Source organism: Eucyclogobius newberryi, unplaced genomic scaffold, assembly GCF_026437365.1.
Source record: "Eucyclogobius newberryi isolate DKJ021-1_F unplaced genomic scaffold, fEucNew1.0.hap1 SCAF_10, whole genome shotgun sequence".
Taxonomy (NCBI): Eukaryota; Metazoa; Chordata; class Actinopteri; order Gobiiformes; family Gobiidae; genus Eucyclogobius; species Eucyclogobius newberryi.
In genome coordinates this window covers 18,763,203-18,778,130 of record NW_027315724.1, presented here as the reverse complement: position 1 = coordinate 18,778,130, position 14,928 = coordinate 18,763,203, and the positions used below count along the sequence as shown (strand labels likewise).

The 14,928-nt window shown below is 42.7% G+C and overlaps 1 protein-coding gene across 1 annotated transcript; it reads right to left on the bottom strand.

Annotated features, from left to right (window-relative positions):
* Positions 1-6,401: 6,401 nt before the first annotated feature.
* Positions 6,402-14,848, bottom strand: itm2ca (integral membrane protein 2Ca). Its single transcript, XM_072461978.1, has 6 exons — positions 14,581-14,848; positions 11,207-11,350; positions 10,328-10,516; positions 9,390-9,500; positions 9,160-9,310; positions 6,402-7,903 (listed from the first exon to the last, which is right to left on the bottom strand). Exons 1-6 carry the CDS (start codon positions 14,668-14,670, stop codon positions 7,812-7,814), a joined length of 777 nt encoding a protein of 258 aa, XP_072318079.1. The 5' UTR covers positions 14,671-14,848; the 3' UTR covers positions 6,402-7,811.
* Between the last annotated feature and the right edge of the window lie 80 nt (positions 14,849-14,928).

The following is a 14,928-nucleotide window of genomic DNA, read 5'->3' as shown; positions in this document are numbered from 1 at the left end:
GGAGATAATCAGATGGCGGACCCTTTAGGCAATGTTTTTTGTCAGCCTTTGGATCATTATTTAGAAATACATTATCCACAGTTTAGTCTCATTTTGGACCAGGTTTAGTCTCATTTTGGACCAGGTTTAGTCTCATTTTGGACCAGGTTTAGTCTCATTTTGGACCAGGTTTAGTCTCATTTTGGACCAGGTTTAGTCTCATTTTGGACCAGGTTAAGTCGCATTTTGGACCAGGTTTAGTCTCATTTTGGACCAGGTTAAGTCTCATTTTGGACCAGGTTTAGTCTCATTTTGGACCAGGTTTAGACTCATTTTGGACCAGGTTTAGTCTAATTTTAGTCCTTGTTTAGTCTCATTTTGGACCAGGTTCAGTTCCATTTTGGACCAGGTTTAGTCTCATTTTGGACCAGGTTTAGTCTCATTTTGGACCAGGTTAAGTCTCATTTTGGACCAGGTTTAGTCTCATTTTGGACCAGGTTTAGACTCATTTTGGACCAGGTTTAGTCTAATTTTAGTCCTTGTTTAGTCTCATTTTGGACCAGGTTCAGTTCCATTTTGGACCAGGTTTAGTCTCATTTTGGACCAGGTTTAGTCTCATTTTGGACCAGGTTTAGTCTCATTTTGGACCAGATTCGGTTCCATTTTAGCCCAGGTTTAGTCTAGTCCATGATTTAGACCTGATGAAATCCAGCTCTGGTTGTGATGGTCTGAAAACCAGATCACCTCATGTGGTTCTGGCTGTGAATATATTTACATGTATGTATTTACATGTATTTACATGTATGTATTTGTATGTATTTACATGTATTCAATGTATGTATTTACATGTATGTATTTACCTGTATTTACATGTATGTATTTACATGTATTTACATGTATGTATTTACCTGTATTTACATGTATGTATTTACATGTATGTGTTTAAATGTATTTATATGTATGTATTTAAATGTATTTACATGTATTTACATGTATGTATTTAAATGTATTTACATGTATTTACATGTATGTGTTTAAATGTATTTACATGTATTTACATGTATTTACATGAATGTATTTACATGTATTCAATGTATGTGTTTACATGTATGTATTTACCTGTATTTACATGTATGTATTTACCTGTATTTACATGTATTTAATGTATGTATTTACATGTATGTATTTACCTGTATTTACATGTATGTGTTTAAATGTATTTACATGTATTTACATGTATGTATTTACATGTATAAGATAAGATAAGATATTCCTTTATTGTCCCACATGGGGAAATTTCATTGGTGCAACGCAGGTAGATACAGAGGTAGATACAGAAGAACAGATCACTTATAGGAAGTCTGAAAAACACTTTCAGTAGAAGATCTCCTAAAAATAAATAAAAACTCCATGTATGTATTTACATGTGTGGCCAGGTGGTAAAATGATGGACACAGACACCAGCAGCTCCAAAAAATAATGTGGGTCTTTTATTTCCCGACTGTCCTCAGGAGGAGAACAGCATTAATTTTGGTTTGATTTGGCTTACTCAAAAAATATACTTTACACTTTAATATCTGTGTCAGGAACACAATAAAAATCAACAAAAAAAGACAACAGTAGTGGGCTTAAAGTCCTATGAAAACGCAAAGAATAAATACATCTTACTTTATACATTCGACTGTGGATACAATGAAAATAAAATTACATTAGAATCCCACAGTATGACAATGAACCTTAACTCACTTGAAAAAAAGCAAACAGACTGCTCGGACCACACTCAGCACAGAAGGACCACGAGCAGTACTGTCTCCCCTCTGCATTAACCACAAATACAAACTTGGTCAACAACCAAAAACACAATATTAAACATTAATAAACATGACAATCAATCAATATTGCAACTCACGCCGTCACGCTGTTTCAAACTACCCTTACGTCAGTAGTAACACGCTTCACAGGGCTAGTAGTCGATCTACATCGATCCTTGTTCTCTACAAAATTAGAGGAGAATAATCTTAAAATATGATGCAGTTTAAAGCATTGTCTAACGATATCAAAGATTATTTTTGTACTAAAAGCTCATTTTAAAGAAAGATTCACAATATACGAACCAAATTCTGCTTTCTCTCAACGAGGCACTCGGCTGTCGCGCTGTGGTGACGTCACAGGTGCGCAAGTGTGACTGTGCTCACATTTGACCACAGTGACATCTGCTGGCTAAACGGAGACTTGCAACTAGCTTTTAAACTATTATATGACCCGGCTACATTCTCCCCTGCCAGAAGTCAACGTCTCGGTGACTTCCTAACCATCAGCCATAGCTTTTGATGTGTAAAGGACCATACCAGCTAACATCTGGTGTGAAAGATACTGCATTATTGCAGGCACTCACAGGTAAGTTAAATGGGTTTCTGTTTTGACCAGGTTGCCCTTGCACTTTTGCGTGGGGGTGGCATAGGCGTGACTATCTTGGATGGTGCCGCCCTCCGCCGCGGAGCAGGTACTGGTCTTTCTTTAGACAAACCCGGACTTCCCACAACTGATCCTGAGTGAGGAGAATCTTCACCGGGCTCATCCATCATGTCAACATCCAACAGTTGGTCACTTCCAGTTTTACTCCTGCTTTCGCCCTCAGAATTACTTTCTAGGTCTTCCAACCTTGGACCAATGGGTTCATCAACTTGTTCCACTAGCAGGTAGTCAGGTTCTGAGGCTGTGGATTCAGTTTCTGAGTCTATATCAGCTTCAGGCTCACGAACAAGGGGAATCATTTGATCTTCCTGACTTGGAGGTGGCAAAGGCCCTACACAAAGACGAAGATTAGACCTATGCACTCTTTTTAGTGGACCACCATTCACTGGGACTACTGTGTGTGTTGTCCCCTGGACATCAATGACTTTATGCACTTTTGATGACCATGAATCTTGAATCTCATTTCTGCCAATAGGACGATGGCGAAGGTACACGTACTGCCCTATTTCCACAGCTGGACAATAAGCTTTAGCATTCTGACGAGCCATTCTTTCTGCCGCTTTTCTTTCAGAAAACTCTCTGGCTCTCTCATGTGCATTCTGAAGACGTTCTCTGTGTGCCCTGAGCCAGTCTGTGTTCTCATCTTTGGTTGTCTCCTGCCCAAGCAGAGCCTCAACAGGTAGATGAGGGTGTACTCCAAACAACATGTAGTAAGGAGAGTACCCAGTCGAGGATTGTGGAGTCACATTATAAGCGTACACAAGTTCAGCTAGATGTTCAGGCCAGCGGCGCTTTTTCTCAGGGGGAAGTGTCTTCAGAAGGTCATGTAAAGTTCTATTAAACCTCTCACACTGGGGGTTTCCCTGCGGGTGATGAGGTGTGGTGCGGCTCTTCTTCACCCCATACAAACTGCATAATTCTGCAATCACAGCACTCTCGAAATTTCTGCCCTGATCTGAGTGCAAGCGCTCAGGCACCCCATATTTCAAGAACCACTCTTTCAATATGACCTTAGCAGTTGTGTCTGCCCTCTGGTTTCTAGTGGGGAAGGCTTGGCTGAACTTTGTGAAAACATCGGTGAGCACAAGAACATTTTCACACCCATCACTTGCTCGGTCAAGTATAGTGTAGTCAGCTGCAACAACTTCAAGAGGACGGGTAGCTAGAAATGGAGTTTGGGGTGCACGAACTTTGGGTTGTGGCATCTTTGTTAACACGCACCGTTGACAGTTTTTGATCCATTTTTTTACATCCTCATGCATTCCTCCCCAAAAACACCTCTGTCTCAACAGCCCAAGAGTTCGTTCTATCCCTTGGTGTCCCATCTGATTGTGCACACTGGTGAGGACTTTTTCTTTAAGGCAGGAAGGCAATAACAGCTGGTAGCATTTTCTAAGATTTACATCTTCAATCTCACGATACAAGAGTCCATCTTTTACTCTGAGACGGTGCCATTGTTTCAGTAGGGACCGTACTGGGATGGGCAGAGTTTGTCTTTCCTGTATAGAAGGTTTTTGTCTCCTATCCCAGAGCTCTTTCAAAACCTTAAGTGTTGGATCCGAAGCGTGGAATGTCTGGAGCTCAGCCTTTGTGTAACTGGGAAGAGTTGGTGTGTTGCTCTGCACTGAATCTATCTCCTCACTGTCCATGTGTAAAACACTTAGCTGTCTCACTCTGCAGTGCTCAACCCCTGCAGCAGTTAACTCAGAACCCAAAGCAGTGCCTACCCTAACAACGTTGCATATAGCTACACAACCGTCAAACTCTGCATCCTCTGAATCTGGATCCAACTCTGTTAAAGCCGGCTGTCTGGAAAGGGCATCGGCTGCTGAGTTACAGTGACCGGGCCGGTACTTAACATCAAAGTCAAACACTGCTAACTGTGCTACCCAACGCTGTTGGATAGCCCCCAACTTGGCTGTAGACAGGTGACAAAGTGGGTTATTGTCAGTTAGGACTGTGAACCTGGACCCAAGGAGGTAGCTGCGAAACTTTTCCGTTACCGCCCATTTCTACGCAAGAAGCTCCAGCTTCATACTACTGTAGTTCCTGTCGTTCCTCTCAGCCCCTCTAAGCCTGCGACTCGCATAAGCTATGTCCTTTTTCTTCCCACCCTGAACCTGATACAGAACTGCACCTAAACCAAGGTTGCTAGCATCTGTCTGGGATAAATGGTAAATGAAAGTCTGCATAACCTAGCATAGGCGCATCTGTCAACTTGGCTTTTAGAACTTCAAACGCCACAGAGCATGCTGGAGTCCAGTTCAACTGGAACAATTGTTTGGCCTTAGCAGGACTACTCTCCTTGATACAGCCATTTACAACGTCGTGAAGTGGCCCTGCAACCTATGAAAACCCCTCAATAAACCGCCTATAATAACTACAGAAACCCAGAAAGGACCGGAGATCTTTAACTGAGCTTGGCTGAGGCCAGGTTTTCACAGCACTTATCTTCTCAGGATCAGTGCCTACACCCTGAGCGGAAACTTGATGACCTAAGAACTTGACCTCAGATTGAAGAAGTCGACATTTTTCAACTTTAACTTTTAGACCTGTTTCTTTCAGCCTCTGGAGGACAGTTTCAAGTCTCTCAAGATGTTCTTCAAAGGTTTTGGAATACACAAGCAGGTCGTCCAAGTAAACGAGAACAATCTGGAAGGCAAGGTCACTCATTGTTGCTTGCATTAATCTCTGAAACGTTGCAGGCGCGTTGCATAATCCAAACGGCATGCGTAGATATTCATATAGGCCGAAAGGTGTTGTAAAGGCCGTTTTGTGCCTGTCTTTTTCATGGACTGCAACTTGATGGTACCCGCTGGCAAGGTCAATGCTTGAGAAGAATTCTGCACCACTTAAAGCATCTAGACTTTCATCAATACGTGGTAGCGGAAATGCATCACGCCTAGTCTTTAAGTTCAACTTCCTGTAGTCTACGCATAGTCTCAGACTACCATCGGGCTTACGGACCAAGACTATTGGTGACGCATATGAGCTTGAACTTTCTTTGATAACACCCTTTCTTAACAGTTCTGAAATGTGATCCCTCACCTCTTTGTACTGATTTGGTGGGATCCGTCTGTATGGCTGGTTAACAGGCGTCTCGTCTATTCGACTGTGCATACAATGAAAATAAAATTACATTAGAATCCCACAGTATGACAATGAACCTTAACTCACTTGAAAAAAAGCAAACAGACTGCTCGGACCACACTCAGCACAGAAGGACCACGAGCAGTACTGTCTCCCCTCTGCATTAACCACAAATACAAACTTGGTCAACAACCAAAAACACAATATTAAACATTAATAAACATGACAATCAATCAATATTGCAACTCACGCCGTCACGCTGTTTCAAACTACCCTTACGTCAGTAGTAACATGCTTCACAGGGCTAGTAGTCGATCTACATCGATCCTTGTTCTCTACAAAATTAGAGGAGAATAATCTTAAAATATGATGCAGTTTAAAGCATTGTCTAACGATATCAAAGATTATTTTTGTACTAAAAGCTCATTTTAAAGAAAGATTCACAATATACGAACCAAATTCTGCTTTCTCTCAACGAGGCACTCGGCTGTCGCGCTGTGGTGACGTCACAGGTGCGTATGTTACATGTATTTACATGCATGTATTTACATGTATGTATTTACATGTATGTATTTACATGAATGTATTTACATGAATGTATTTACATGTATGTATTTACATGTATTTACATGTATTTACATGTATTGACATGTATTTACATGTATGTATTTACATGAATGTATTTACATGAATGTATTTACATGTATTTACATGTATTTACATGCATGTATTTACATGTATGTATTTGCATGTATTTACATGCATGTATTTACATGTATGTATTTACATGTATTTACATGTATTTACATGCATGTATTTACCGTCGGGACTGGCACTAAAGACTCTCAAAGACACAATCTTTATTACTACTTTATTCACAGACAACTTCCAATGGCAGACAAAATATACAGGTCAGAGTAGAATTGTAACTAAGGTGGTACAATATTAACTAGCCCGTTCAGAAGTATTGACTTTAGTCCGGACTCGGGACTAAGGCTTAAGCTTCTTTTTACAAACCAGCCTGAAAGAGCTGCTTCCTCTTATGGACAAACACCATGCAAGAAATGAGGGCTTTGAACTCAGTCACCAGTGCATTATCATTTACAAGTATGCGTCTAAAATCAAGAGCTAAATTAGACTTACAGTTATTTATTTTCAATGTTTAAATGTACAAAATGTGCTCAATAACTTCGACTTAACCCGGTTCAACTTAATAGAAATCGTATAAAAAGAGAAGAGCGGAAAAGCCAAGCAAAAGCATAAAGCATAAAGCAAGCCAAGCAAAATGTCGATTTAAAAAGTATGACAGCTGCGGTTCTCAAACTGTGGGGCGTGAACTGCTCGTGGCGCGTTCGTTTGGTACAAATTTGAAAGTTCAATATGTTTTTACCATTTAAATCTGAGAGGTCTGATTTAACCCTCTGTTCACTGACTTCGTCCTTTGGCTTTTTCATTTTGACGCATTTTCTTCTGTATTCATTTGATTTTATTTTAAATACAGTGATAAACGGCTGGTAATTTTCAAATATTGACCGGTTAGTGTTAAGCAGAAGTAGTTCACGAGGACACAAAATGACCTCTTAGCGCAGAAGTACACGTTTTAAATACTAATCCGTTTCACCCAGCTCTGGTTTTGAAATCACCGTCTTGATTTAAGTTGGTGATTTAAATCTGGTTTAATCTGGATTTGTTCATTTGGATTTCCAACGGGCTCAGCTAAAATCAGTTTAAGTCCATTACAAAGCCCTGCACGGACACAGAGATAATCAAGATTTCTAGCTACTTCTGCCCAGACGTCACATTCGGCGCGCTAAACAGTTTGACAACCGCTGCCTGATACCGTACAATAATATGCATAAAACGCGCATGTTTGCCTTGTCGAGCAGAGCGGCGTGCCTTGCAGAGAGCTGAGCGGTAGCGATGAGAAACGGCGAGAAGTCTCAAGAGAAATAAAACGTACAAAACAACACGGTCACCTGAGCGACGCCAACGCGAGAAACCGTTCACGAAATCCCTCTGGAGACGTCGTCGCATCGAAGAGCATTATTTGCCTCTAGACTTTGCTACATGGAAAGAAAACCCCGTGACAGAACCGTATGTCAAGTATTGCGTTACATGTGAAATATTATCAGTGGAAATAATCATTACGAAACGGTTAAAAGGTTATATCGCTTAAGATGACGAGTAAAGTGCAACTCAGACGCGTTCCACTAGGGGGTGCTACAGTGGCTCGGGAAGTGACTGGTGGCGGTTGGGGAGCGGCGTCTCTACGGTTCTTCGCAGATGACGGTCTCCACCACGAACGTGTTCTCGAAATGGCGGATGTGGTGGCAGTCTTTGGCGTCGCGCTTGTTCAGGCCTGAAAACACAAACAAGCGTGAGTCGTTCGGGCCGAGCGGGAGAAGTCCGGGCCGAGCGGGAGAGGTTCAGGCCGAGCGGGAGACGTCCGGGCCGAGCGGGAGACGTTCAGGCCGAGCGGGAGACGTCCTGGCCGAGCGGGAGACTTTCAGGCCGAGCGGGAGTGCCCGGTCTGAAATCAGTCTCGACGTAGTGACGAGGGTCGACAAAGGTATCAAAATCAGATGATTAAACCAATATCGATACTATAAACTCATTTGAACAAGTATCAGGACAAAAGAAATCACATTATCAAGAATCACCAAGACAAGTTCCTATGTTTGTGAATTTTGTTCATTGACCAGGGCAATAAACCTATTCTAATTCTGATTCTGAAGAAAAGAATGAATTTGACCTTTTAAGGAGCGTTTTAAAGTGTGATCTTGAGCTTTATCAGAACTAGTTTAAGACCACAGTGTTTTAAAGTACTTTTATTTATTAACATTGAACCAAAAAGAGCATTTTTAATTGTCATTGTGGCATTAAAATTGTTGAAAATAAAGGATTTTGCATTGGTATCATATGGTGACAGCTGCAGGTGGATTATTGCCACAGCATCAGAGCGTTCCTGTTGTGTCAACACTTTGGATCAGACTAATCCATGGGCTGAAGAACATTATCTGAACGTCTTAAACATGTTAAATAAGATTATTTTCAGATTTAGCAGTGGTAAATTACTCAGATCCACGTTTTGTGGAGATTGTTTTTTGTTTAAACTTGTCACAGTTTGTCTTGGACGTGAAGTGTGAGTCCCACGACACACCCACTTTACAAAGAGTTACCGGTTCAAGCCACGATCAGTTACAGTTTCCTGGGTTATTCATTACTGTACAAATGTTTAAACTTGCCTCGACTGGACTGTTCAGCTGAATCCAAATGCTTTTGTTGCCCCTGTTTAGCAGACTCATGTTTCATGGCAACTAAGGCCTTATTTTTCAAGACCTCTTAGAATAAGATTGAGTAGAGAAGTCCTCTGTGAGAGCATGTGGTTTGGTTTCAAACTCTGGAGGAAGAAACTGGTTTATATTTTGTCTTAAATGGCACAAATGATCAGGAAATTCATACTGAAAGCTATTTTTTCTTGTGTTTTTGAAAAATTAAATAATGAAGTATCCTCATGATCATTATTTTGCCACATCACCTTAACACTTTATACTGCAGGAGCATGTAAGGCTATGTACGGCGTGACATTTATCTGATCTGATCTGGTTTCCTCACGTCTGTGGGTGACGCGGCGGCTCAGGCGGTACGTCTCTTTTCCGTTGCACAGTCGATAGATGAAGGGGCCCAGCTGACGCATGTTGTGCACTTTCCCCGTCACCACCATCTCCTCGTGGATGATGTAGGTCTGAGGCAGGTACGTCCCCTTCTGCAGGAGAGGACAGAGGATTTCACACCGGCTGCCCACATTTAGAGGCGTGGCTAGTTTCAAAAAGAAGAATAATGACTTTGACGTTGATGAGAAGTTCCCAGAGGTTTCGAGGAGGCATCACGATGGTGGTGTTGAGGTCGATGACGTAGCACTTGTCCAACGCGATGTCATGGTAGGCGGTCAGTCCCTGGAGACGACACATTCGTTTTGTTAGCATTTCTGTTAGCCTTAGCATTCGTTTGATCGGATGAACAGAGCAGAATTTGCAAATGTGTGAAAATGAAGAAATTGTTGAACGTGCGTAATCTTTCCCCGCTTACTCGCTCTGTCATGACAAAGATTTGATGATGAAAAACTTAAGCTACAATTTGTTTGTAAGAATAATCAAATTGACACATTATGTTTTACTGTAAGAACCAATTAATTGTATGAATATTTATGATTTTTCAGGGGGGCAGTAAGGTTTTTAGAAGCAGCATAAAAATAATATTGAAAGCGGTTGCATGCAAGAAACGATGTATGCCAAAATATTGATAAAACTATACTACTGCTTCACTGTGATATCTGAGGAACAGAACAAGAAAAAGAAGAAAAAAGAAAAATTAATTGTATCAGTTTAAAAAAATAAAAAAAATAGAAAAATAGAAAAAATAGAAAGAAATATTACATAAAGCTTTTATCCACCTTAGTGTTTTTAAAATGTATATCTGTTTTAGCTCAAAGTGTTTGTTTTTTATCGTGTTCTATAATTTCTGATTTTATAGAATTCCACTTTTCTTATTGAAAAAAGAAGAAAAAATGAAAATTCATTGTTGTATTAATTAAAAAAAATAAAATGTTTTTAAAAAGAAGACAAAAAAAAGAAATATTACATAAAGCTACTGCGATTGTGCCGCTTCACACCCCCCAAAAAAGAAGAAAAAAAAGAAAAGAAAATGTATTGTTATATCGGTTCTGTTTTGGACTCGTTTCTACATATAAACCTCATCACTGTGGCTCAAAAGAGTTTTTTACCCTGTGGAAGTCGTGGATGATGTCGGCCGGGTCGCTTCCCCCGAAATGCGGGACGGGGACAGAGATCTTCTCGTAGTTGTCGCCCAGGTAGATCCCGACGTTTTCCTCCAGCTCCTGACGCCCGCGCAGAGGGGCGTAGACCGAGTCCTCGTACAGCACCCGGCAGTGGAACAGGTTCTCCTCCGGGATCTGATAAGACGGAAGGGAAAACCCCGGACTGTGCGTAAACAACCATGAGCGCAGGCATATACATGTTTGAAGGCTTCATTTTGGCTCTATTCTTGTTACATTTTAAAGACCTCAAGATTGTATGACACTTTAAAATATGCTTATTCAGGATTATAGACAAAATGTGATCTGAAAACTGCGTGTTTTAACTTTAAAGCAGAACTAAGTAACTCCACGATAGAGCTCCACTTGCAGGTCCCTTGTAAAAATACACTGTCAGAGCATTTAACGTTGCCAAATAATGAAAAAGAGCCAGGGTTTCTCAGGAGAGTTGTCTTCGGGTCGATGTCAGGCTGGTTTTCCGCCCATAGACAGCAGGGGGCGACGACAGGCACTGCAAACTCCCCAAAAATACATTTAACCATTACAGGAACTTACAAAGACTTTCAATAAAGTGAAAATGTTACTTAGTTCTGCTTTAACCAAGAATATAGAACAATAATATCAAGTTCCCTCTTACTATCATCACAGAGCAATTTACAGTATTTCAGCAAAACAACATATTCTTGAGTCATTTCCTGGTTTCCTGCTGTTTCCAATTTTGTTTCTCAATGACAGATGCAGTGAATAGTGTCAAAGCTTTTATTCCTCCAGCACAAATCTGTGAAACTGAAAGGGATTTTGCAGTGGCCATATCACGGTCCATCTTACGTGAGGGATGAAGTAGTAGCGGTAAACGTAGATGGAGGCCAGGACCAGACCGGCCATGAAAACCACCAGGCCAAAGGTCAGGCAGCACAGCCCGTTCAGAGGAGACTTTTTGGGCCGCAGCGGCAGAACCAGCTCCTCCTCCTCCTGGACAAAACACGGCGTGTACAAACGTTAGCGCTGTATTTCAGGTGTTTTGAGGTACGGCGAGTGAGAAAGTCCAAACGAGAAACAACATGTGTTAGAACTGTGCAATTCATAGTGTTTTAATTTGAATTCAGTTCTTTCTAATTGTCAACAGCGTGGGTCTTTATAATAGAAAGATCAGCAGACAATCACATGTCAGTAAAAGCATGTGGTTCATTTGACTATACTCAATGCTCACAATTATTTACCGTTTTGATCTTTTTACATTAATTGTTGATAATGTTTTGTCTTGTATTTTGTATTGTCTACTTTTATTGCCGTTATGTTTTGTGAAGAGTCTTTGATTGTGTTATTACTATTGTTACTATTACTGTTATTACTACTATTACAATTATTATTACTATTGCTACTACTAATCCTCCACTACAACTGTTGTTTAGTTTGTTTGTTTTTTAATAGTCTGCTTTTATTACTGTTATGTTATGTGAAGTGTCTTTGATTGTGTTATTACTACTATTGCTATAACTACTATTCCTATTATAACTACTCTACTATAACTATCAATGTGAAAAGGGACATAATGTGAAAAGGTGACACATGTTTTCATCACATGGTCCAGTCCTGCTCCAGGTTTTTCTCGACATAAAAAAGTATTTGAGGAACAACTAAAACTCTACAAATGTTTACAGGAAGTTTGAGCGTTACTCTTGCCCACTTGCTTCCTACTTACTTCCACTCACTTCTCACCTCCTCCTCACTTCACCGCCGCAGTGTTTTTAACTCTCCTCTATGAGACTCGTGAGCCGCTGTCGGCTCATTGATCGCTCACGCGGGACAGAGGACGAGCTGTCAGACGGTGGAAGTGAAACTGCACCGAGACGATGAGTAATCCTCCCGTACGCCTCCGGTCTCACAACCCATCTGCGCTGGCAGTGGCACCGAGCGCTCTGTAGTAAACACTCGGCACCGGCGCGGGAGGAGGAGGAGGAGGAGGAGGGGCGGGTGGAGGAGGAGCGGGTGGAGGAGGAGGGGGAGGAGGAGCGGGTGGAGGAGGAGGGGGAGGAGGAGCGGGTGGAGGAGGAGCGGGTGGAGGAGCGGGAGGAGGAGCGGGTGGGGGAGGGAGGGAGCGGAGGAGCGGGTGGAGGAGCGGGTGGAGGAGCGGGTGGGGGAGGGAGGGAGCGGAGGAGCGGGTGGAGGAGCGGGTGGAGGAGGAGGGGGTGGAGGAGGAGGGGGTGGAGGAGCGGGTGGGGGAGGAGGGGGTGGAGGAGCGGGTGGAGGAGGAGCGGGTGGAGGAGCGGGTGGGGGAGGAGGGGGTGGGGGAGGAGGGGGTGGAGGAGCGGGTGGAGGAGCGGGTGGAGGATAGATATATATGATGGATGATAGTCAGTGAAAGATGGATAAATACATAATAAACTTTGCAACAAACGTGTTGTTTTCATCCTTTTTTATTTTACACTAAAATTCAACTAAAAGTATTGAGGAAATAGAACTCTGACTGGACCATGAGAAAGTGGATGTTCTTTTTAAAGGTGGATGTTCTTTTTAAAGGTGGATGTTCTTTTTAAAGGTGGATGTTCTTTTTAAAGGTGGATGTTCTTTTTAAAAGGTGGATGTTCTTTTTAAAAGGTGGATGTTCTTTTTAAAGGTGGATGTTCTTTTTAAAAGGTGGATGTTCTTTTTAAAGGTGGATGTTCTTTTTAAAGGTGGATGTTCTTTTTAAAGGTGGATGTTCTTTTTAAAGGTGGATGTTCTTTTTAAAGGTGGATGTTCTTTTTAAAGGTGGATGTTCTTTTTAAAGGTGGATGTTCTTTTTAAAAGGTGGATGTTCTTTTTAAAGGTGGATGTTCTTTTTAAAAGGTGGATGTTCTTTTTAAAGGTGGATGTTCTTTTTAAAGGTGGATGTTCTTTTTAAAGGTGGATGTTCTTTTTAAAGATTGTATTGCTTTGACTTAATATTTATTGACAGGTATGAAATAAGATAAAATTTAAAAAATGAACAGTAACTTGGCAAACAGTTGCTTGTCTCCATGGAGATACGTTTAATGCTACACTGTGGACGATTCCAGACAAATCCATGACATCTCCATGGAGACTGACAGTGCACCTTTAAGTCAAACATTCAGTCATGCAATAATTTGGATGAGTGAATGTATTATTGTTATATTTGAAATAAAGGGACAAAGTGGAACTATCCTGCATCTGTCCCTGGGCAAGACACTTCATCACCTTTTATAAGAGTGTGTTACAGGGCATCTGGGTTAAAAACAGAGATTGAAAGCAGGCCTGTTCAGAATAATAAGGGTCTGTGATAGATCTCAGAGTGTTTGTCCTGGAGGCTCGTGTCTGCACAGCGCGGTGACATTTGGAGGGCGCATAAGGACAACTGTGAAAGCGCCAACGCTTCTGTCAAACTCGGTTCTTTGTGTTCTTGGCCCCTCACGAGGCTCGCGCACCAGCTGAGCGCGCGACACGCACCGGCCTGTCTCTGTCTCTGTCTCTGTCTCTGTCTCTGTCTCTGTCTCTCACGCACATTTGGACTTGCACAAGTCTGACAATCTGCGCCTGTAACTTTGCACCGAACTCACTGTGCAAACGATCTGTATCTGAGGTCATCCTGCCCCTGCCCCTGCTCCTGCTCCTGCTCCTGCTCCTGCTCCTGCTCCTGCTCCTGCTCCTGCTCCTGCTCCTGCTCCTGCCCCTGCCCCTGCCCCTGCCCCTGCTCCTGCTCCTGCTCCTGCTCCTGCTCCTGCTCCTGCTCCTGCTCCTGCTCCTGCTCCTGCCCCTGCCCCTGCCCCTGCTCCTGCTCCTGCTCCTGCTCTTAGAGCTGCAGAATGACCCGGTGCAATACAACACCTCTGCCATTTTGCAGCTGAGCAAAGCTGTGTTCTCTGTGATGCGGGCACACGCGCTGTGGCACATGCATGTGATAATGAGGAATAAGAGTCTAATTAAGACACGCACAGGACCTGCTCCTGCGTGAGCAGTGCGTGGCGCACTGGCGCAGAGGGTCTCAGCACTGACATGTTTTTGTTTGGAGCCAAATGGCGATGGAGCCTGTCAAACCCCCCGCTGCTGCTGGAGCCGCTGCTGGAGCCGCTGCTGGAGCTGCGCAGGTGCAGGATGGGCCCCTGAGACCCGCGCAGGGCGCAGCACCTTATTATGTAAGTGACATTGAAGTCAATGATGGAAATCTAACACTAAAAAGACAGAGCATAATGTGCGCTACTCACCATTGGATGTGGGATAAGTATTTCAGTTTTGTCGCCATCGGCCTCCTTCTCCTTCTGTCCCGCGACAGTCTGGAAGCTGATCTTCACCATGACGCGCGCGCACTGATGCAGCCGCGACTACTTGAGTTAAACGAGCACCTTTTGGAACAAACGTCCTCTGCGTGGAAGCGCTGCGCTCTTCTCTCCGCTGGGACGCTCTTCTGTCTGTTTTTATCTTTCACACCGGAAGTGTGCAGTTTTTCCTTTTTTTCAGCCTTTAAAGGACCCGTCTGCAGTGCGGTCTGCGGGGGCGCTGTGGAGGCGTCTGCCCACTCACGTGCCCTTCTGCCAAGCACCAGAGGATCACAC